At 44.5% G+C, this 23,448-nt stretch overlaps 3 protein-coding genes across 3 annotated transcripts; 2 read left to right on the top strand and 1 right to left on the bottom strand.

Moving 5' to 3' along the window:
- On the top strand, positions 401-4,776 carry LOC110434841 (uncharacterized PE-PGRS family protein PE_PGRS10-like). The gene is made up of 3 exons (XM_021459591.1): positions 401-776; positions 4,284-4,349; positions 4,664-4,776. The coding sequence occupies exons 1-3, from the start codon at positions 401-403 to the stop codon at positions 4,774-4,776; spliced, it is 555 nt and encodes a 184-aa protein (XP_021315266.1).
- LOC8071767 (chloride channel protein CLC-f) lies at positions 6,005-11,897 on the bottom strand. Its single transcript, XM_002452595.2, has 9 exons — positions 11,048-11,897; positions 10,173-10,575; positions 9,658-9,852; positions 8,862-9,316; positions 8,686-8,790; positions 8,282-8,512; positions 7,918-8,133; positions 6,987-7,219; positions 6,005-6,851 (listed from the first exon to the last, which is right to left on the bottom strand). Exons 1-9 carry the CDS (start codon positions 11,483-11,485, stop codon positions 6,803-6,805), a joined length of 2,325 nt encoding a protein of 774 aa, XP_002452640.2. The 5' UTR covers positions 11,486-11,897; the 3' UTR covers positions 6,005-6,802.
- LOC8071766 (aspartyl protease family protein At5g10770) lies at positions 17,616-23,200 on the top strand. The gene is made up of 2 exons (XM_002454328.2): positions 17,616-17,777; positions 21,271-23,200. The coding sequence occupies exons 1-2, from the start codon at positions 17,684-17,686 to the stop codon at positions 22,551-22,553; spliced, it is 1,377 nt and encodes a 458-aa protein (XP_002454373.1). The 5' UTR covers positions 17,616-17,683; the 3' UTR covers positions 22,554-23,200.

Raw genomic sequence — 23,448 nt, 5'->3', positions numbered from 1 at the left:
TGGCGAGGTCGCACGGGGCCGCGATGGCGCCCTTCGACGCGGGCGCGGGCGCTGCGTGCCGCGACGAAGTCGCGATGAAGCCGAGTGCCGCGACGAAGCCGAGCGCTGAGGCGCCGTGGCCGCGCCGAACCATGGCCTGGCGGGCCGCCGCGTCGAGGCCGAGGCGCCGTCGCGTCGGGCAGGTCCGCGCGCGCCGGAGTCCGCTCGCTGCCAGGCCGCGGCATGGTCGCGCGAGCCCGCGAGTGGCGCCTCCTCCTCCCCCTCTCCCTAGTGACAGTCTCAAGCCGGAGGAGCGCGTCCCCGAGCCGAAGGCCCGTGGGGGACGCTGATCCATGTGCGGCGGAGACGCGAGGGAGGAGGTGGTGGCGGTGGCGGTGGTGCAGCCAGCGCAGGATCGACGATGTACGCCGGCAGACGAGTCGGCGCCGACATCCGCGCCGCGATTGTTGGTGGAGACGGACGGCGCGGAGGCGGGCTGTGCGCAGCCCGCTCAGAAGACGGCGTCGGCGTCGGGTACCGAATCGGCGACTGCGGCTCTATGCCCAGTGACAGCCATTGGCTGGCCACCATGGATGGTGGCGGTGGTGGGCACGGGCCGTCGCCGTGGAGCGGGCACCGAGGCCGGGGTGGAGCCGGCAAGGCGAGGACCGGCGCTGGAGGCGCCGGTGGAGTTGGTGCCCTCGACGGTGGCGCCGCGGGCGGAGCCGCGGATGGCGCCGCGGGCGAAGCCGTGGACGACACCACCGAACGTCGTGACGGAGGGCCGACGTTTGCATGTCGGTTTCCCCCGAAACGACGTCGTACAGGAAAACGCCCGGGGTTCCTGTTGAGATCACGGCGTTCGCCACGAAAGCGATAGCCGCGAGCCTCGCCAAGGAGTTCCCGGATGTCCTCCAGTAGTTCCGCCTGAAGGCGGTTGTTGCCGAAGTGTGTGCCCAATGTCCGGGCACGGTTCATCGCCATCCAGACGATTTGGAGGATGAGAGAAGCCATTGAGGCAGGATTACGGCGAGGGAAAGGCATGATTCTACCTTGGGGTGATGCCCTAGGCGAAGGTCGATCCCTCGACGATGTTCTATCCAACCGAGCTATCACCTCTGGGGCAGGGGAGAGCGTCGTGCTGATAACGTATTACGAGTAGAATGCGAGAGTACGAGAACAGAGAGGAATAGAATGAACTCGGGGTGTTTGTTTATTCATTGATCACGGGTATTTATACAGTCGGGGGGGAGAGGAAACTCTCGCCCCAAGTAAACTCGTGCCCACGATAAGTCGTGGGTGATATCACGGAGGTGGAACCGGTCTCCACAGGTACGTGCGTAGTCGTGGGTGATATCCCGTAGGCCGTCGTGGGGGAAGTCGTAGTTAGGATAGATCTCCCGTAAAGGGAATCCGAGGAGATGAGATCACCCCGGAAAATATCCGTAACAATATATACCTCCTAAAGCTTCTGTCTGTTAGAGGAAACTTCAGCAAGCCGCTAGGAGCATCACTGCAAAATGCCCAGTTGCCGACCGACCTTGTACGTACATCTCCAGCTAGCAAGTTGCCGAAGTCAAAGCCATTGTTGGCCGTTTGACTTGTCCATCGACGACTGCTGCTGGTTCGTCCTGCTCTCGAGGTCACAATTTTGCTGCCAGACCACTTGCTGCCAAGGCGGCCATGCTCTAGTCCATCTGTACTTCCAGCCTTGAAGTTAAGCAAGCAAGATCGTCAATCGCCCGGAATTCTGAAAGCAAACCAGGGACATGCGTGTATACACACAAGCAAGTAAATCCCCCAAAGAGAAAAAGCAATTGACATTTTTATTTTCCTGTAAGCCCTTTATCTATCCACACATTCCATCCATCATTGTTTTCATATCTAAATTCTGTTTTAGTTAATCTTATTGCACTGCACTATTAGTGACGTGATTTGCATGTTAGTATCCACGTTTATCATGTCGCATATTTTCTCGAATATATAGTTAAATATTAAATTTATTAATATACTTGCAACTAGTTTTATAATTAAAATCCATATTATTTTATACTTTGATGTTTTATATATAGTCATTAATATGATTAATTAATAACATAATTGAGATTCTAAATTACAAATTTTCTTAACTTGAACATAGGTCATACATATTAGAAACAGTTGTTTCCATGTTATTTTATAGAGTCAAAGATTAATTTATACGACAACATTTATAAATAAAATATGGTTAGTTTTATCTTTTAAATTGAATATGTTATGATTAATATGAATTAATATTATCCACATAGTTTTTCTTAGTTAATGTAAATCAAGCTCGTAGTTGTTTTATGAATAATATAGCACTCCTGATAGTTTATTGACCGTAGAACTAGCTCTCTTTGAGTAGGATATGTGGTGTATTGTTCTTAGTTGTTTCTGTTTGTTTGCTTGTGTGTTGCTATTCGATGATCGAGTATAGATGGTGAGCAACTCGTGTGTGATCAAGAGTGCTACTAATGAGAAAGCTTTCATTAAGGCAAGTATAGCATTTGGGTTCTATTTCTGTGACCATGATCTTGTGACTTGATTAATGTTAAGTAACAAACGATAAAAATAACTTTTTAGCCACTTGATGATTTATCTATAAGTAATAAACAGGATAACAGTGCAACCATGAGGGCTATAATGGCTCTGGCTTTAGCTTAGTATGAAGACCTTTTCTAACTTGTTAGTGGTTACCCGAAAAGGCGCTAGAGGGGCTTGCCGTTTTAGGTATAGTGTGGGCTCTGTCTTTATGTGTATAGGTTGCGCGTCATTGTGCCATTGGAAGGAGGGCTCTATATCTGCGCGCCCAGAAAACCTTGCGGCCCTAACATGTTAGACGAACTTTTGAAATGCTTCATAGTGATCCCTGCGACCCTCCTTGGTAGTGGGTTAAGAGGCTGATCACCTCGGGCGAAAGGATAAATCATGACTTATGGGTAAAGATGTACGACCTCTGCAGAGTGTTTAAAACAGGTATACTAGCCGTGCTTACGGTCACGAGCAGCCTTGAGGATTCTTGCGTTAAGGGTGATGATTCTTGTTGTGTTAAAATACTCATTATTTATTATTTAATGCTCTATATTATTTGTGTCACATTGATCATGAGATTGTGGGATCTATACAATCTAGTTGCTATACTTGTAGAGTTCAACATGGACTCACTCTTGCTATTTCCCCTATACTTCAGGAGGATTGTTTGGGCTTGTGATCAACCAGTCAGTTTGGATCCTGTAGAGTGAAGTTAATACCCGAAGTTTGAAGTTATCTTTCGTTGTTTGCTGGCTAAGGTTATCTTTGATTTATTATTACATTATATAATTTAAGCATTGTCTTTTGATATTACCCCTTATTTTTGTAGCTATATGTGAGATTTGTCCTTTAAGACTCACATATAGTGTATATCTGGTTTTGTCCTTAAAATCGAGTATTACACTCATCTACATTCAATTTATTATAAATGCATCTTTTTATACCTTTGAGATAGTGACGAAGCCAGCTTTGGCTACACATCAAAGCCTCCAACATCTTAGGAGTAAGACGACTGCAATGCTCACTTAAAACCCTCCCACTAGTACTGAAAGCCAATTCAGAAGCTACTATGGTGATTAGAATAGCTAAAATGTCATGAGCAATTAGCCTCAAAGTAGGATAATGAGCTCCCTCCAACTTCCACTAGCCAAGAATATCAAAATAATGACTGTCATCATGAGGAAGAGTTTCCTCTTCCAAGTAGCGATCGAGCTCATTCTTACTTCTTACCAAGCTTGTAGTCTTCTTATTTGCAGCAAGGGTTTTAAATATGAACAACACAACAATTGCATTAACTATAGAAGAAGGGACACCACCAGAGGATATAGCAACAAAGTCTTGGTTCACATTATAATGTTTCATCATATCAGTAAGCAATTCATGGGCCTCTGTGACATATGTTCCAGCAGCCTCTTCTCCAAAAGGACAAATATCGTACAATGTTTCACTGTTTCTAGTTGCCATTTTGAACAAAGGTTGTAATGCACTAACAAATTTACAAAAGTCATGGTGACCAACAATGGACAACGGGTACTCATGCAATATAATCATGGAATAAAGAGCTTTTCTAGCTACTTCTTGATCAAACACATAGATTTCTACAGCTACTGCCCCCTTTTCAGTGATTCCAAACCCTCAAATTTGTTTGAACTTTTGTTCCTGCCTTCCTGTTATTGAGGGGACAAATTTTCAAATGAGTTTTCTAGTGAGTTGTACCATTTTTTGATGTGGCTGAAAGCTTCTTGTTGCAGTGGTTACACTTGGCCTTCCAAACTTCACCAGTACGCACTTTGTCGAAGTCATTCCAGACCGCAGAGGTGAGCTTTATTTTTGAAGGCCGCTCATCATCATCATCTGAGGCTTCCTCCCACTCTAATACATGCACAACATCTGCGGCTTTGTCCTCCTCAGTACCAACTACTATAGTTGTATGGGAGGTTTGCACTTGGGAACTACCAAGGGTCACCATTGTAGCTGCACATCACAATATGTATGAAATTGTCACTCGATTTATTACCCCAATATGCAGATCTCGAACTGGAATATGAAGACAAGAACTAAAAAGCACAAGATCTACTGGGAGGCATCAAGAACAAGCAAAATACTGAACTTGCCTTTGACCTTGCGGTAGGGAAGATGGCAGGGTCAGAGCTGCAGGCGGCCGGCGTCAGGGGATGGATGAGGAGGTGTCAATCTGTCAAAGCTGGAAGTGTCGGTAGCAGAGGAGCCGCGCGCGAGTGCTAAGGCCTGAGCTCGTGAGGCCTGCAGGCAAGCCGTGAGGGGTTGGGGTCTTAGGGAGGCGCCGATGGGGTTCAGGTCTTCGGGATGCTGAGGCCTAGTCGCTAGCGTCGGGCGCCACTCTCGAGTCTCAACTTCCCGAGTCGTGTGACTCGCGTCGCATCTCGTGTCTGGGCGACGGCGACACTGAGGGGAGGGGAAGTTTGGACCGAGATTTGGAAGTAGAACTAGGAACCCTAAAGCTGAGCCATATATATCACTTGTGTTATGAGCCCACATGTCAGTGCGGGTGTTGCGGGTTTGCGGGTGCGGGTATAGTATTTTATTACTCGTGTAGGATTGCCTGTTGGGCACAGATCTCTACCAATGCCTGTGCCCGCGGGCACAAATTGATGCCCATATCCGCACCCGCGGGGTTGGGTGCTCGTGGATACGTGGATTTTTTCTGCCCATTGCCATTTGTGCACAACTCCTTGATGGTCAATTGTGCAGGCCTAAGAACCTGAGGGTGCCATTGATTCAGAGTTGAAGGAATAGAGGCCTAAGAAGCTATGGTTGCTATTAATTCTTATTTATCTGCCATTTTGGCACTTTGGTCTATGTGCAAGCCTGTAACTTTCCAATTATTTCTTTTTTACTTTGAGTTTTGTGCCTTGGCTTTGGTGTTGAGTCATTGTAGATTGTGTGTGTGTGTGTATATATATATATATATATATGACTGACATGTTATTGTATTATATCAGATATGGTAAAAAATCGGTAAGCTAGTAGAAGAAACAAATAGTATAGGTAGATGACTTGCTAATGCATAGATTAAAGATTAAAAGTATTGCACATGATAGAGATGACGTGGATACTTTTTGAAACTATTAAGGGATGATATGGACTTAATAGGAAATGATGTAGACACCTTGTATAAAGAGGTAGAACATCTAGTGGGCTCATTTAGTAAGGAATGATGTAGATACCTTGTATGAAGAGAAAAAACCCTATAGTAAGATTTCACTTTATAAGAGTATAAGATAAGATAAGATTGCAGTTCTTTATAGTTTACTGTAGTGATTAGCAAAACTAGTGCATGATCCCAACCGTTTGACTGGGATTTTAGTCTGTACTTTTTTTATAAGATTTTACTTTGTACTTGCTACTACGTCACAACATACAAAGGTACATCAAGACTCAAAAATGTGCAGAGCAAAGGCCATATTATTCGTTTGAGCTTATCAGCCAAATCTGTCAGCTATTCGGTAATGTTTTTCTCTCACAACAAATCAGCCAACAATACTTTCTGCTATGGTTTTTCAGCCATAGCCAACAGTTTCTAGGAGTACAACGGAATACTCATCGGAGGAGCTAAAACAACATGGCTTATCAGCCAACAGTTTCTAGGAGTACAACATGATACTCATCAGAGGAGCTAAAACAACATGCTGGCAAATTGTACAAGCAATGTGATTCTTCAACTTACAACATCGACATGACCGATTCTACTGCACAAATTCGCTGTGTGATCACACTGACGAATATGCTTCACAGCAACAGAAGTGAGATCATGCTGTAATATATGCTACACTTTACAATTTACAAGCAGTACGAGGGTAAAAAGTACCGCTTTCTTTCACTACGTCTGTACTTCGTTCCTATCCCGTGTAAAGTACAAGTCCAGGTCGTAACAAGAACAAATAAGTGGTACGAGCAGGGATGCCACATGAAACTGGCTGTAATGGGAAGTCTCTGCAGAATTTGTCAGGCTTGCCACTGCACTGTCCAATAAGATCATAGTGGAATCTATAAATGATACAGTACAGAGATTAAACTGCCTGAATGATCCCTGCATCAGTGTAGCCACATTTCGCATAGATGTCCTGTAGTATCGCTTACTGTTGTGGTGTCATTAAGGGCACTGTAATTTTTCAGTGCCCATTTGCTACAAGGCGAAAGCCTGCTTTTCACTGATATATGGTCTTCAGTTCACAATATCCTCCCTCGGCAATTAAATGAATAATAATATCATCCAAGTAGTATCATATTATTAACAAGCCAGTCTCTGATATATGGTCTTCCAGTTCTCTATTTCCTCCCTTGACAAGCAAATGAAATTATATTAGCATAGATGAGGGTAGTACTGACAAACCTACACAGGTAGGTAAGGCAAAATTCAATAAACAAAGAAAATTAAAGGATTGAAACAAAGCATGTCTAAGCTTATGACTAACCGAACGCAGCAACCAATAGAATCATAATGCAGAAGGGCAACCGGCTTGCGCTTTCCTGCAGTTCTATGGGCAACACCACGCTTAACTACAGGCAGTTGTTTTATCCCTCTGGCCTCCATAAGACTTTTTGCAGTGGTCAAATCAGTATCTGGAAAGCATGTTAACAATCCACGTTCACTCCCACAGTACTGGAATCCTCGAGTAAGACATGATGAAATGGAGGAAGAATTGTCCTGCAAACAAACTTTGAATCAATACATTTTTTCCAACAAGAAAGTTATGAAAATTGTTTGTCTCCAGAAGCTAGGATGAATACACATATAGTAGACATCACAATTTGAGTTTATTGCTTACAGATTCCTTAAAAGGTGTGTTTAGCTTAAACAGTGTAAAAGTGGCCATATTTGTTACTTGCTAGCGTAACCATATTTAGCAACAATTGTGTTTTCAATGGAGCCAATTCTAGCATCCAGCTCATCCTAAGACAGATCCTTGAAGAGGCACACCTCTGGGGCCTTGCAGGTGCTAGAGGTCTTGCCCCACCTAGAGGTTGCTAATAGATAATAAGCTGGTGGTTTTGTTGGGTCCGGTCATGGCTTGATGTAAGGCATGTTTATTTCTGGTAAAGTAAGCATGTGTGTGTGTGAGCATGGTGGGCGTATTCTAATTTATCTCTCTCCTTAATGCAATGATACATAGCTCCCCTGCATATTTGAGAAAAGAAAAAAATGTTACTCTGAACTTTATTCAGTGCTAAAGTAATATAAGTTCATTAGATTGTCAACCTTGGCCCAAATCTGTGCACTAAGGCTTTTATGCTGTATAAATTTTCCTTTCTTTCTTAATATAAGGCAGTGCTCCTGCCATATTTTCAAAAGGCACAGAACTATTTAACAGGAAGAAAGAATTTTATTTCAGCATATAAACATACATCAGACTTGGGGTGATCTCCATTGATGAAACTTTCCATGTGTAACCCATATCCCATGCGCCGTATATCCCCTATTGTAATAATTCCTTCAAGAAAATCTTCAGGGTCCACAACCAGGGCACAATTTTGCTGTTTATCATGCAATAGCTTAAGAGCTTCTGTTACTGTAACAGATGGTAACACTTTGACATATACCTTTGACATGGCCTGGGAGACCTGATTAAAAAGGTAGAAACAAATGAAACAACAGCACAATTACAACATTGCAATTCTCAAGCATTATAAAGTACGTTGATTGAATATGCTAAACGTGATAACAAGAGTTGGATATGGGTAAAATCTGCCAGAATAGAGGCTGACAAACCTTCAAATCATCCAGAAGCATTTCTTCATTATAAGTTCCATAGTTACTAATGTCAGTTTGTATAATACTGAGCTCAAGATCGTCCACAACATCACCTTGCCTTGAGCTACCATTTCTGTCTTCTGCTGAAATTGAAGAATAACCTCGTTTGGGTGTTTTAAACCCAGAAGGCTCAGTGTCGTTTGGCTGGTTTACTACTGAAGGAACCCATATTGCCAAACCAACTGCTCCCTGTGAAGAGCCAGGAAATAAAATGTGCATTAGTTTGAGCATGCACTAGGAAGTGAAGGAAATGACCTATAGTCCGCGGCATATAAAATGGTAATGAAAATAACTAGACAAATTTGTGTTTATATGTTGTGTAGCAAAAATATAGAAAGAATACATTGACAGTCAACACTTACCATGAGAGGAAGCAAAATCCTGTAATCCTTTGTCAGCTCAAAGAGAAGCAGTACTGAAGTCAACGGGACTGAACAGACTGAGGCTAGTGTAGCAGCCATTCCGACCTACAGAAAATAAGAGCTAATGCACATTATTACTTACCGAATTAGGGAAAATGGATTTCAAAGCAACTTACCAGAGCATAAGCTTGTGGCTGTGCAACAGCAGCATTACCAGGTAAAGCTGAATTTATTAAATAAGCAGCTGAACCCCCAAAAACAGCTCCCACAGCAGCCCCAATCATCAGGCTTGGAGCATATAGCCCTCCCACAAGGCCAGAGCCCTTGCAGAGGGCAGTTGCAACTACCTTTGCAGCTGCTAGTTGAGTTAACAACCAGATACCAGGAGCAGAAGCACTTTTCCCAGTATGCAGTATTTCTTCAACATTTGTGAAACCCCAGTATAAGATCCCTGGATATTTCAGAGCTATGATACCAGCTCCCAGCCCACCCAAAGCAGGGTACACTATAATAGGAAAATCAAACTTTTCCTTTATGCGTCCAAAGAATCTTGAAAACCATCCTACCAATCCGTCAAATACCACACTCACTGCTCCACAGAGCATTCCTAAGATAAGGTACAGGGGTAGCTCTGCAAACAAGTTGAAGAGATTAGGACAACCTAAAAAACACAAATTTCACATACACTTGAATTTACAAAATAGGAGAACAATGTTATGCGGGGTTCCAAAACCTAAGTCAACATCATAGAATAGTAAGATTTCCAAAGGGAACTTCAAATTTATAAAGAAATGGTCAATCCTAACTTATTAGAAAAAATAGTTATTGGCACTATGCCCATAACCTAAATAAATGGAATTGTGTATTTGGGCTTGATGAACTTAGAAAAACATTTTACAATAGGTGCCCTGAAACTTCATAAAAAGAAGGGTAGCTACTAAAGTTACTGTAAGAAAAGATCAGAACAGTTACCGGCAGCAGATTTTAGCTCATATGCTGGCACTATAAAAGCTGGTCTTGCTCCAAGTAAAACATTTGAAACAGTAGATGATATAACAGATGCCAATATTATCATTGCAGTCGTAAATGGAGGTGAATTTTCTGCTTTAAGGGGCCTCAATACAGTTTCGATGGCAAAGAAGCACCCAGCAACTGCTGCATTGAAGCCTGAAAAGATACACATACCAGGAGCAGTACATTAGCAAGCTTATATCATGAAAAAGAGTACAATTGTAGATTAAAAGCCAAAACTAAGGTTGTAGCTTTAAGGGCAGCATTGCGACTGATCCTTATTAGCTAGTTGATTTTAAGGTTTCTTTTTACAACATTTACAAATCTATGCTTACTCCTATTCTGTTATCTGTTGAACAATCACAGGCCATATTTTAAAAACCGGAAGTTGGAATGCCAAAGGCATCTAGCCTTTTCCCAGATCCAATTAAGATGAAATTTCCATTTTGTGATGCGTTATTGAATGAAAATTATACCTGAAGCAATGCCAGCAGCAGCACCAGCAGCAACAAGTGCAATACGCCTTTCCCGGTTACTCTCCATCATTTCTGAGCATGCATTTGCACATGATTTGCCGATATCCACACTAGGACCTTCAGGCCCCAGGGAACAACCAGTCCCTAGGGTAACAGCAGCTTGGACAGCCTTTATGGTTGGGAAGATGGCTCCAACAAAGTTGATTCCTTGCGTCTGCCCTGATTTCACAAGTTTTAGCTGCTCAAATATTTCGAGCAACCCATGCATCATTCCTACAACCACACCTCCAGTCACCGGGATCAGCAGTATCCTGTGCCAAGTATCAGCTAGCTTCTGCAGGCGGAGCCATGCTGCTCCTTCGTTCGGAGTACCTGCCCATGCCCATTCATGGATGACATGAACCTAGCAAAGCCATTAAGGAATCAGTTGTTCAAGATGCAATTACAAAATCTCGGCTATTATCATGAAGACTTTGGTCACACATAATTACAAGTTAGTGTAATGTGGTTAGTTTTTAGATAAAATTTGTTGCAATTGGACATCCATCATTTCAATCCCTCATAATAATTACTTAAATACTTAATAATATTATCAGCGAGTTATACGAAATGTTAGCTCGGTATATACTATATATAGATCATTTAGGTTATTAGGTAGATATAAATGGAACCAAATTTGCAGCATGGCACTAGCTTTTGCATGGGCATGGCAGTTACACATTCCAAAAGTAGGCTAAAACGTTACTAAAACCAAGTACACCCAAATACTAGAACACAGAGCTCACAAACCAAACCAATTTAAATAGTGCTACACTGCTACTACTCCTACACTCTACATGAATGTCCAACTTCCCAATTAGAAACCACTGACTCACCCCGCGGTTAAACGCTGCGACGCAGATGCCGGTGGCGAGCCCGAGGAGGCAGCCGATGAGCAGGAGCGCCCACTCGGGCGGCGCCCGGTCCCCGAGCTCGTCGTCATCCCCCGCCGCCGCTCTCTCCCGCTGCCGCTGCGACGGCGTCGGGGATGGCGACTCGATCGCCACGGAGCGATCGAGCTGCTGGTAATGCTGGTGCTGGCGACGGCCAGGCCCAGATCCGCGTGCGGTCATGCGGCGTTCGAGGTTGCGCAGGAGGCCGCGCACGCCCCCGCCGCCGCCGCTGGCGAGCCTCGGGGAGGCGGTGACGGTGGCCTCGTCCGCCTCGACGTCGGCGTGGTGCTGTTGCTGGTGCCCCGCCGGCCCGCGCGGCGAGGACGAGGACCCGGCTTGGGATCTGAGGAGCGACGCGTGGTCGTCGTCGCAGGAGGACATGGTGGCGTGGCTGGCGTCGCCTCGATCGTCAGGTGTCAGGGGAGCGCCCGCCGCATCGAGATCTGGAGGCGGGAGGGAATGCGAGCGCGAGCGAGGGAGGCGAAGCGGAGGGGTTGACGATGACGAGTGCGAAGGCGGCGTGTCGGTTCTTATACGATACGAGGAGGCCGGCGACGCCGACGCGGGAAGGCAGGTGAGAGAACGAGTCAGCGAGACAGCTCGCGAGCACGAGCACGACCACGGCAGTGATGAAACAGAGAGGCCCGGCCGACCGACGAGTCGCGCGGAGCGCGCTGGTCGTCCACTGGCGAGCGCTGCTGCAACGGCAACGGTGTCTGGCCGCTGGCGGTTGAAGTGAGATTCCCAGCATAGAAGGGCGCCGATCTTCTTCGGTGCCTGCGTGCACAGCTTGCACAGCTGCACGCGTGACGGCGTAAGGTGCACTGAAACTGTGGAGTTTCTTTTGTTGTACTACTATCTTTTTTTCACTTTATAATTTCTGGGTATTAAGTTATCTTGGTGTACTTGTACCTCGATATGAATCATGTGAGGGAGATCCGTAGAATAATTAAAGCTAAGTATATTTTGTCGTGAATGATAACCAGTTGTTGGAAGTTGGAACATCGTGGTCCTGGGACACGACGGTAGTGCTTATTGTTATTTATATAATTATCTTTTTTTCAGCAAGATCCAGGCGTAGACGCCTACGTACACGAGGGCACAGACTGTCCACACTTTGCGACAAATGCTAACCTCAAGAAAAAAGTACTAAAGGATCGAGTTTAGAGCATCTCTATATTTGAAATTTTTTGGCTAAAGTGGTAAAATTTTTTGTGGTTAGAATTTTAGCTTAGAAGTCTGACGCACGCGAAAAATTTTAGGTATTTAGTTTGGTAAATTTTTTTCTGACACAACTTAGGCTGCATGAAGTTGCAGTTGTCATTAGTGGGCTTCCATAGGAGTGCGTGCACAGTAGCAGGCCCTGTAGCCCCAAATTTTGGCCCCAAAATTTTTTTGTCCCGTTTAATTTCCAGGCTCTAATTCTATAAAAATTTTCCTCTTTGAGCCAACAAATTTCAAATAGGACCAATATTAACTCAAAGTGACGCATAAGTCCAAGCATGTATAGATAATAGGCTAAGTAATTTTTGGATCTGACAATAAGTTATTAGTCAGCTAACTTTATTAGATAGGACCAGAGAGCTGTCAAAGCCATCTCCTGCAAAAGCGGTGCTGCTACTTCGAAGCAAGCGCCTCGCAGCTCAAAGCCTCTCCGTAGTGCCTTCTTCCAAGCAAGGTGACATCTAATTATGCAGTAAATGGGTTCGACTACGGGTCTGTCAATGCCAAGTGCATCGGCAAAAAAGGCATACGAGGAGCTCTACAAGACCGAGCACAGCGCATCCAATGTCAAAGTGCTGGAAGTGCTCTTCCACGGTGGCGAAAACGAGTCATGTTGCAAGCAGCGCAAGCACAAGCCCTACTCAATACTCTTGTCTCCTGAGGTAATTTTGAGTGAGAAATTTCATAGTGTTATTTATAAGGATGCCATATTAAACAAAATGCAATGAAATATAGATAAAAACAACAAGTCTCTATCTACAGTTTCATTATATTGTTTTACGGATCGACATTTAATTTCATGCTTCATCTAGAGTTAGAAACTAAGACAATAGAGTTTCATGTTCTTTCTTTTCTTAAAACATTTTCATTTCATTAGAAATGTTTATATAGCAATACATTAATTGTGGATAAAACTTCTGCCATAACTAGTCAAGGGTTAGATTTTTCATTGAGCATCGGTCTCTACAATAGCACACTTCGATGGTTGAGCCTTCCTTCAACCTTCGCTCTGATGTTAAAAAAAAACTTCTCTCTCTTGCTTCAAGCATCGGTAGTCTTTAGAGACATCCCTAGTGCGTGAACACAATTTCCTCACATCCTCTACGGACTCCAGTAACTTGCAATTGCCAAACGTTGGACCTCCTGATGCACCAAAGTACGTTCCCAAACTTGAAGTTCGTAATGCGTCCTACCAAATTTTCAAACTTTCAATAGCTTTCTCCGCCATCCACCTCCAAACTTCCAATAGCTTCCAATAGGAGGCTGTTTTGTTGGTGAAAAATTTTGCAAAGTGATACCGTAGTACTTTGTTTATATTTGATAATTATTGTTCAACTATGGACTAATTAGGTTTAAAAGATTTGTCTCATAAATTACATGTAAACTATACAATTAGTTATTTTTTATTTATATTTAATGCTTCACATATGTGCCGTAAGATTCGATAGCTTAAAAGATTTTGTAAAATTTTTGGAACTAAATAGCCCCTAGGAGAGCTCTCGCAACCACCTCTAAACTTCCAATAGCTCTCCGCAGCATCATGTTCTTCTCAACAAATCCTGTGCCATCGATATAACCGTTTTGAGTTAGTAGTATTCTAAAGGCTAAAAAGTAAATATTTAGTCACCTGTATTCAGCATTTAGACCATGTTTAGACAGAGTTAAACGTCCAAATAAATTTATTTTGTACCACAAAAATATACATGTTATGCATATAAAAAATCTAATATGTTAACATTGATACATAATTTGTGTGGGAGCAAGTGCAATTATGGTCTATTTGACTTTGTAGAAATGATGTGAATATGTTATTTTTCAGATTTCTAGAACATCCTATAAAAAGAGAGCAACATATCACTTTTGAAGTGGATATGTTGCACATTGGAGACTATGATTATGGAGATCTTCGCCAAACATGGTGGTTGTCGTTTAAAAAGGATTATTGCTTAGATGATTGATCCCTTTTTATGACATTTTTTTAAAGAACAACTGGAGGCTCAAACTATAATAATAATTTTTATTATATACAATTTTTTTTGCCGAGGCTATAAAAAAATTTATTTTCTAAAAAAACATTTTTTGATGCTTGAAGTCCTCATACAGTAATACTACAAGGCCTTTAGGGTGTGTTTGATTTAAGTAATGAGATAACCCATCTTCTTCTTACTCCTCACTTTTGTATTTGGTTTGTGGAATGGAACAAGTTAATCCATCACCACCTCATTTCTCACAAACTAATAATTAGTATATGTATGAGAATGAGTTGATTCCAGTGGCGGAGCCCCTGTATGCCAAGGCATACCCAAGATTTGGGGAAAAATTAATAAGTAGAGTTATCCTGTAATAGGTATCATTATTTTGTAATATTTCTTAATTATTTATGTCTCGAACTTATACTTTGGTTATTGTTATGAATTTATTATGGTATTTTTGCACTTTGGTTACTATTGTGGATTTGTTATGACATCTTTGCTTCGAAATTTTTGTATATTTGGTATACCCAGTCACAAATTCCCGGCTCTGCCACTAGTTGATTCCATCTAAATTCATGGAATGAACTCATGATGCATCACCTCATGAAACATGGCATGACTCCACAAACTAAACACATCATTATCTTCCTTGTTCCTTGATTGAGTGACTGTTAAATATATCCAAACTGTCCGCACAAAGGGAAGAACCAAACGAGCAATTGATCCAAAGTTCCAAACGGGCCGCTTATTTCTGCTGAAATGGAGCCTAATGGATCAGGTCGACTACTTGGCCCAGAGAGGCATAGCCACCGGTAGCTTGTAGGCATGTTGACCCAGCTATTTTCTTTTTCCTTTTTTTTTTGTCTTCGGTAACAAGCCCAAACAACGGAAAAATGGGCTCAACAAGCGTTGATCTCGTTGGCCTAAACTTTGATTGCCCCATGGGCTAAAATATGGTTAAGAAACAAGGCAACGAAAAATGGAATTGGTTTTATTCATCTTCAAAGGAGGACTGAAGAAGACTGTTTTTTTTTCTAAATAAAAAAAAGGAATGGAAGAAGACTAATAGGATTGCACTTGCACTAGTTGCTCCCTTAGATTTCTTCGTACGTACCATCACTATTCATTTGGAGTTTACCATGCCAAAACATCGTCTGGCACAACACGCACCTCAGCAAACTCATCAGTAGAGTCAGTACGAAGCATAGTGTAGGTGCCTGTGCATACACGACAAATTGTACAGTGTAGGTGCCTGTACTTAAAAGGTGGATAAAATGCTTAAGTTTCTGATCGCAAAAAAAGCTAAAGTTTCTAACTATGTTAGATGAGCGTGCTAATATGAGCCAGTTTAAGCGCTTGTTTGCGTCCTAGGGTTTGAATTGAATACCGTGCTTATTGATGTGGCATGCAGCATTCTCTACAACCATACTATGCATCTAAAGCATGCTGTGCCAATTTTATTAGTTTATTAAAAAAACAAGCTGTGTCCCTAAACACAAGTTATGTGTACCCATAATAAATTCTCGCCGCACCGGCGCACCGCGCCATATGTATACATCGCGCTACCTGGAGGCCACGCCACGCTGTGCGCGCGCGCATCCTTTTCTTCCTCGCCTTTGATGAGCGGCGACGAATTTTCGGCGCACGGCCGCGCAACTTTATTTATCGGCCACCGAGATCGATGCCCGATGGAGATGGAGCTGCCTGGCGAATGGCGATGGATGGATCGTCGGATCATCGGTGAGGCCGCGCGCCCGCCACGCGCGGCGGACACAGCCGAACAGCTCATGTGGTTGGTGAGATGGCCGCTTCCGTTGCTGGTGCTGGTGTCGCCGGTTGGTGCGCCCCCTCAGCTCGGCGCCTGCCTGTCATTCCCTGAGGGCAGCAGCAGTGCGTCGCGGTTGCGGTGCGTGTGCTGCGGTGGTGAGTCCGATCGGAGTCGTCGGAGCTTAGCAGCCATATGTTCCAACGAGGGAACGGGCGGGAACATGGGAGTCGGAGGAGGCGTCAGGCTGAAGCTTCCTTCCGATGAAAAGATTCCGTCACCGGCTAATCAGATGCAGATGCTGGCTACCTAGATTCTCTTTTCTTGTGCAACCACTGCAACTCACTCAGTGCTGAACATGATTACACTCTATCTATATATGATATGATGCCCCGGTTGATTACAGATCGATTAGTAGCATGCAGGTCACTTTCACCTTTTTCTCTGTCGTCCTGAAATGAAATCTGAAGCCAGAATGAGACTGAAACTGGAGTATAGCTCTGACCTCGCCTTGTTTGTTTGGCGGCAGAAAGTACTGCTGGCTGATTTATTGTGAGAGAAAAACACTACTGAATGGCTAACAGATTCGGCTGATAACCTCAAGTGGATATCAGTCAGAGGCAATTAGGGCACTCACAATGCAGACTCTATCATGGAGTCTAAAGCTATTTATTACCTCGAACAATGTGGACTTGGAGTCTAAATAAGACTTGGAGTCTTATTTTTTCTACCTCTTTCTTCAATAAATATGGTGCCACATCAGCAAAATACCATAAATAATATGTAATTAATTGCGTTGGACTCTGTGATAGAGTCTTGCATTGGGAGTGCCCTTATACTTGCTAGTGACAGCTACAGTATACGGAGTATACCCTATTTTCATGCTGGCAGGAGCTCTACCGATTTCAATTAAACGAGAAACAGTCGCCGATCCAGCACCAAGAGCTGAACCCACTAATGCATAGCATTTGGTAACCACCTCGATCGGTCTACCAAGCATCTGTCAAAGCTAGTACGGGTGATGTTGGACGCCATTTATAACTGTTTGAGAGTGCTGTTTAGACTGACAGGTGCGCTTAACCGCCAGCTAAATTGGGCATGGTTAGTAGAAGGCGGCTTCATAATTGTGCACCTACCTTGGCTTTGGGCTGCAGAAAAGCAGCTACTTTTGCTCTTACCATCTCGCTGTACACATCACAGGGCAACAACAGTCCTAATTCTCAAGGCAACAATACCGGTACAATCCATGGGCATACGGCATCGTCAGAAGCTTCCAATCAGAGAAATGCATCGAAAAATGAAAACAAGAAGAAGATGGAAACAAAAGTCTGATGCCTGAATTGATATGATATGATCTCTCAGCAGAGAAAAGCAGTTACAGAACTATGAAAGCAGCAGTGGTACTCAGGTGGTTGGACTGGATTAAAACGGATGGTTTTTCAACCGCTGATGAGTGAGACTGAAAGCTACCGCGGGGATTCCCAACTCCCAAGCAGGAAGCGCGCAGCGCACCATCGGAATCTCTCTCTATCTCTATAAAAAGGCCGCGAGGTGGCCGGGCTTAGCGTCATAGAGCCGCAGGCCACAGACACCTCAAGGAAGCTGCTGTCGGATAAGATGGCGCTGCTTCGGCTTCTTGCCCTCTCGCTGCTCTTCGCAGTGGCCACTCCTATCAGAGACATCACCGATGCTTGCTCGTCACAAGTAAAGGGTACTGCTCCTGATCTTTATGCGTTATTTATTCATATGTTTTTTCTGATAACTCTTGCGTTTGCTTGCTCTGGTTTTTCTGCATGTAACTGATCAGACTCGTAAACGATACTTTCTGCATCTAATAGTAGTGTAGTACTGAACTTAGGCGGTACTGTTTTTGTTTCATCTTACAAATTAAGCGAACTTATCGGCGACGCTAGATTCATGATCTCCAGACAAACCTGAAACTATGGTGGCGAAAACCATAGTTCGATCTGAATTGTTCGTGTGCAAAAACATTTTTTTTTCAAGCAGGGCGAGGTTGAACCTGTTGCCTTGTCCACGACAGGCATACTAAAGCAACTAGTAATAACTGAACGAAAGCTGACAGCTAGGGTGGGAGCCAAAGGACTGATGCTCGAATCTTCTCAGCACTCGCAGGGAAAAAAAATATTTCCGACAAACAGTATAAAAGTATGTTAGGTACACGTATGTCCGTACTACTAGTAGTAGATTATGCATACTACTTTTATGCATGGTTCCATCGCCACTAGCACCACGCAAAAGCCAGCGTCCATAGTTAGGCATGTATTTTGTTTCTGACGGCCAATCGGTGCTTACCCTTGTGCTTCTGATTAGCCTGTCTGGTTGGTGTGAGTCACATGTACACCATCGAATTTCTTCTTCTTTTGACTCGAAACAGTTGAGGAGACACGCCGTCCATTTGATGCCGAACATAGGCTAATCTATCACCCGGATGTTATGTCTGCTTCTGCCGACATGCATATGCATAGCGTAGCACACAAGGGTTTCTTTGGCAACAGCCATTTTGACCAACTAACTTATCCTGACAAGAGATGAAATCTAGAGGCTTTAATTTATCGCCTTTTTGGAATCCATCTATCACAATTCACACGGCTCTGATGGAATGGATGGCGATTCAGTGCCATGCATGTCTCGTATGGCTCCATCCACTCCACTGTCCACTATGCCGAGTTGAGATTCAGATCATGAAGTGATCAGTTCTTGTTCCTTCCACCCGTGAACGAAGCCAATCAATCGCCCCCACCGCCAAGCCAACCACCGTATCTATCACGTCCGCAAAGGATGGGGGATGGCCGTCGAAGTGGGCAGCCGCTGCCAATGCACTCGTCTGCGTCGGAAACGTCACCGGACAGACATGCATGGTTTTCAATGCCGATCGCGGTGAAGACGCCTCCTTCAATTTCCCCTTTCTTCGCCATGAATCCGTGCCTGTGTCCGTCTGTGTGTACCCACACGCTGGCGGCATAGTGGCATCATGCCGACCAGAAATGTGCTGTGGGCATAGCTAGAGCCATCCCTGCTTTGCAGTGGTCCTGCCTTCTCTTGCAAATACAAGTGATTAACAATATCAACTGATTGGTTCTACAAGCGATCCATTCATCAGTGTGGTGGAAGTGTAGCAGCAGTGCAGTCTTCGTCGTTGTCTTGCTGGGGACTTATCTTTTGTGCATGTTTTCTGCTGTTTTTTTCTCTCTCACACACAATTAAAAACATACTGTGCACAGTATGATTGGTGGCATCATGCCTACCAAGATAGGCGTGTTCAAATGGATGGCACCTTGTGACTAGCCGACAACCACTCCAATTAACCTGTTGCTGGCCATTTAGCACAATGATTTTTTTTCTTTTTTCCGTTAGGACCGTATCAATATCTTGTTAACTATACCAACTGCATGCATTAGCATACGTAAAGAAAAAGATTTACGTAATCTCTAGTGACCATGAGTAGTACCAAACTTAACTGTTCAAAATAAGTGGCTAGAACTACAATGTGTTCTATGAATCGAACATGTCTCAAGCTTAACAGCTGAAGTATCATGGTGGTTATCCAAATTGTCTACAGGGTAGGATCGGAGTACTAAATACATGTGAAAAATAGGAAAATTTTGATGTTTTATTAGCCATGGAAGTAGGCGCCGTATGGTTCACAATTTCATGTCAATAATAGCTTCTCTGCCAACTACCTCAACTTAACACGTCTTGGATGGAATTTAATACGATTACAATCAACCAGCTGATGCGCACATCCTTTAATTAGCTACGCTCTAAGGTATAAAGCCGTCCTCGTGAGAGAGTACTACTCATCAAGCTGTAGTTGTACGTACATGGTACATATACGTTACCCTGTATATATATACCTGTATCACGTCGTGTGCATGATTACACTTACAAAGCAACTCGTCCCAACCTGTAAAATAAAGTATTCTTGCATGCTTCTGTTCGATCATGTGATCCGAAACTTCGATCTCCTTGGAAATGATAAGCTGGACTGTAGGAGGACAAACAATAATCTTATGTAGATCATGCCTTTGCCTGGTCATGCCAGTTCGTTCGAAAACCGATGACTGCTCTGAAGATTTCAAGACGTCAATATAAAACACTTGTCCAAATTCACGGCAAACTAGTACTATAGATATATATATGTATATATTTTTTTAAAAAAAGAACTAGCATGTCATTGTACTACTACAGTATATATATACATGATTGTATTCGCCCTTATATTTGGCCACGCGTGGCCCCGTTTGGTAAGATGTCAGAAGTCGGAACATTATATATATGCTGCATCATCACTATCTAATCATATAAAGGCTACAAACTGCACGACAGCAACTGGTGCGGTAGCTAGGCTTAGTGCATGCGTACGTGTTCCGTGTCGTGGTGACGATAATAATGCACCTGATCGAAAAGACGAACTGAAGAAATAGCAAGGGATGTCTTTAATCCATATATCCATATATCTCTTATAAAGATAAATCTCACTATTAAATTTCTTCTCATGCAAAATGTCTACATTAGCATTCACTATAACATCTCACTAGCACATTCATCTATCTCGTCATGTAAAGTATGTGTCTATCCACACATCAACATCCACTAACATATCTAATTAACATATGCCATTTTGTCTTCGTTATTCAAACTATTCATATTAGGAAAACATATCATTTACTAATACTCCCTCCATCCCAAATTGTAAGTCATTCCAAGAATCTTGGAGAGTCAAAGCATCTCAAATTTGACCACAATTATAGAAAAAATACAAATTTTATGGCATTAAATAGATATACTAGAAAAATATAAGTAATGAAGAACCTAATGATACTTAGTTGAAATCATAAATATACCATGTAGATTTGGTCAAACTTAAGATGCTTTGACTCTCTAAAATTTTTAGAATGACTTATAATTTGGGATGGAGGGGAGTATATATTTACTTGTTCATATAAGAATGCTAAAAATTATCCACTAACATACATTATGATATTTATTTAATAAATATAAGTAATATAATTTTACCAGCGATTGTCACACAAATGCACAGGTCGTTCTACCAGTTTCTTTACTTGCACTGGCATGCATGAAGTGAAGCAGAAAAAAACCGTTATTCCCTTGTCACGATCGCAGTAATTAAGTTTGCACGAATTAATTAACTGACGGAGGTCGAAATTAAACTGAAACTGCAGATTTCCAGCACCTCAACAGCTCGGGGCTCCACCTGACGCTGCACCACCCGCGGAGCCCCTGCTCACCGGCGCCGCTGCCCGCCGACGTCCCCTTCTCCGCGGTGCTCACCCACGACCATGCGCGCATCGCGTCGCTCGCGGCGCGCCTTGCCAAGACGCCGTCGTCGCGTCCCACCAAGCTGCGGCGCGGGTCGTCGTCGTCCCCCGACGCCGAGTCCCTCGCGTCCGTGCCGCTCGGCCCGGGCACGTCCGTGGGCGTGGGCAACTACGTCACCCGCATGGGCCTCGGCACGCCGGCCAAGTCGTACGTCATGGTCGTGGACACGGGTTCCTCTCTCACCTGGCTGCAGTGCTCCCCCTGCCTCGTGTCGTGCCACCGCCAGTCCGGCCCCGTGTTCAACCCCAGGTCGTCCAGCTCCTACGCCTCCGTGTCCTGCTCCGCTCCGCAGTGCGACGCTCTCACCACCGCCACGCTCAACCCGTCCACCTGCTCCACCTCCAACGTCTGCATCTACCAGGCCAGCTACGGCGACAGCTCCTTCTCCGTCGGGTACCTCAGCAAGGACACCGTGTCGTTCGGCTCCACCAGCGTGCCCAACTTCTACTACGGCTGTGGGCAGGACAACGAGGGCCTCTTCGGCCAATCGGCGGGGCTCATCGGCCTGGCGCGCAACAAGCTGTCGCTGCTGTACCAGCTGGCGCCGAGCATGGGCTACTCCTTCTCCTACTGCCTCCCGACGTCGTCGTCGTCGTCCGGGTACCTGTCCATCGGCTCCTACAACCCGGGGCAGTACTCGTACACGCCCATGGCGAAGAGCTCGCTGGACGACTCGCTCTACTTCATCAAGATGACCGGGATCACCGTCGCCGGCAAGCCGCTCTCCGTGTCGGCGTCGGCCTACTCCAGCCTGCCGACCATCATCGACTCCGGCACGGTGATCACGCGCCTGCCCACGGACGTGTACTCGGCGCTCAGTAAGGCGGTGGCGGGCGCCATGAAGGGGACGCCCCGCGCGTCGGCCTTCTCCATCCTGGACACGTGCTTTCAGGGCCAGGCGTCGCGGCTGCGCGTGCCCCAGGTCAGCATGGCCTTCGCCGGCGGCGCGGCGCTGAAGCTGAAGGCGACCAACCTGCTGGTGGACGTGGACAGCGCCACCACGTGCCTGGCGTTCGCGCCCGCACGGAGCGCCGCCATCATCGGGAACACGCAGCAGCAGACGTTCAGCGTCGTCTACGACGTCAAGAACAGCAAGATCGGGTTCGCCGCCGGCGGCTGCAGCTGAGGCGGAGAAGCTACACGCACAGATCGACTTAATTGTGGTAAACTAAAACGAGCAGCGCATCTACCGTCCGATTTCGTCTCAACTCATCATTTGGATTCGTCCACGCAAGCTCCTTATTACGGATTGAGCTTGCATATATATATATATATATATATATATATATATATATATATATATATATATATATACATGGTGATGGTGGTGGAGGAGAACTGATGAAAGAAGTGTGTTGCTCAAGCACCTAGCTAGCTTACCTTAGCTTGGTGAACATGTGATTATTATTTACCTCGTCGTTGGACAAAAACAAACACAATAAACATTACAGGAGTAGGGTATTTATTGTATTGTTCAGGCTAGATATGTGAAAAGTGGGTCTTTAACTAAATTTGGAAGACGCATTCATATTCACATAGCCAACGGATAGCATGCATTCTTTGGCAAATCCTGGTCAGAAAGTATTTACTTGAGTTACTTTGTATAGGAATAAATTAAAGGTATGTGTATGTTTCTGAATTCCACCGTCCTTACAACTTCCACGGATTTACTCCCATTCTATACCGTAGAAAATATTGTAACTGAAGATACTTCCTATATGTATCCTAGTATGTACTTATCGAGCAAAAGAAATTGATTTGCACATTTTAATAGATCTGTCTATATGACTATATGTCACCCAAGTGACACGTCACTTGATTTTTTTTTCTCCTCCCGACAAATCATGTTTCATCTTCTTCATTGCCCCTGCCGCTGCCCACCACCCTGCTGCGGCCGCGCCGGTCTCCTTCCATGAAGAGCTCTGGCTATGGAGCTTCCTCGTTCGACCTAGCTCAGCCACCTTCATCGCCGTTAGGACTCCTAAATCGCCCTACCATCGATCTGGCTCGGCCACCTCCAC

Source organism: Sorghum bicolor, chromosome 4 (assembly GCF_000003195.3).
Source record: "Sorghum bicolor cultivar BTx623 chromosome 4, Sorghum_bicolor_NCBIv3, whole genome shotgun sequence".
Lineage (NCBI taxonomy): Eukaryota > Viridiplantae > Streptophyta > Magnoliopsida > Poales > Poaceae > Sorghum > Sorghum bicolor.
This window is presented reverse-complemented; position numbering and strand designations above follow the sequence as displayed.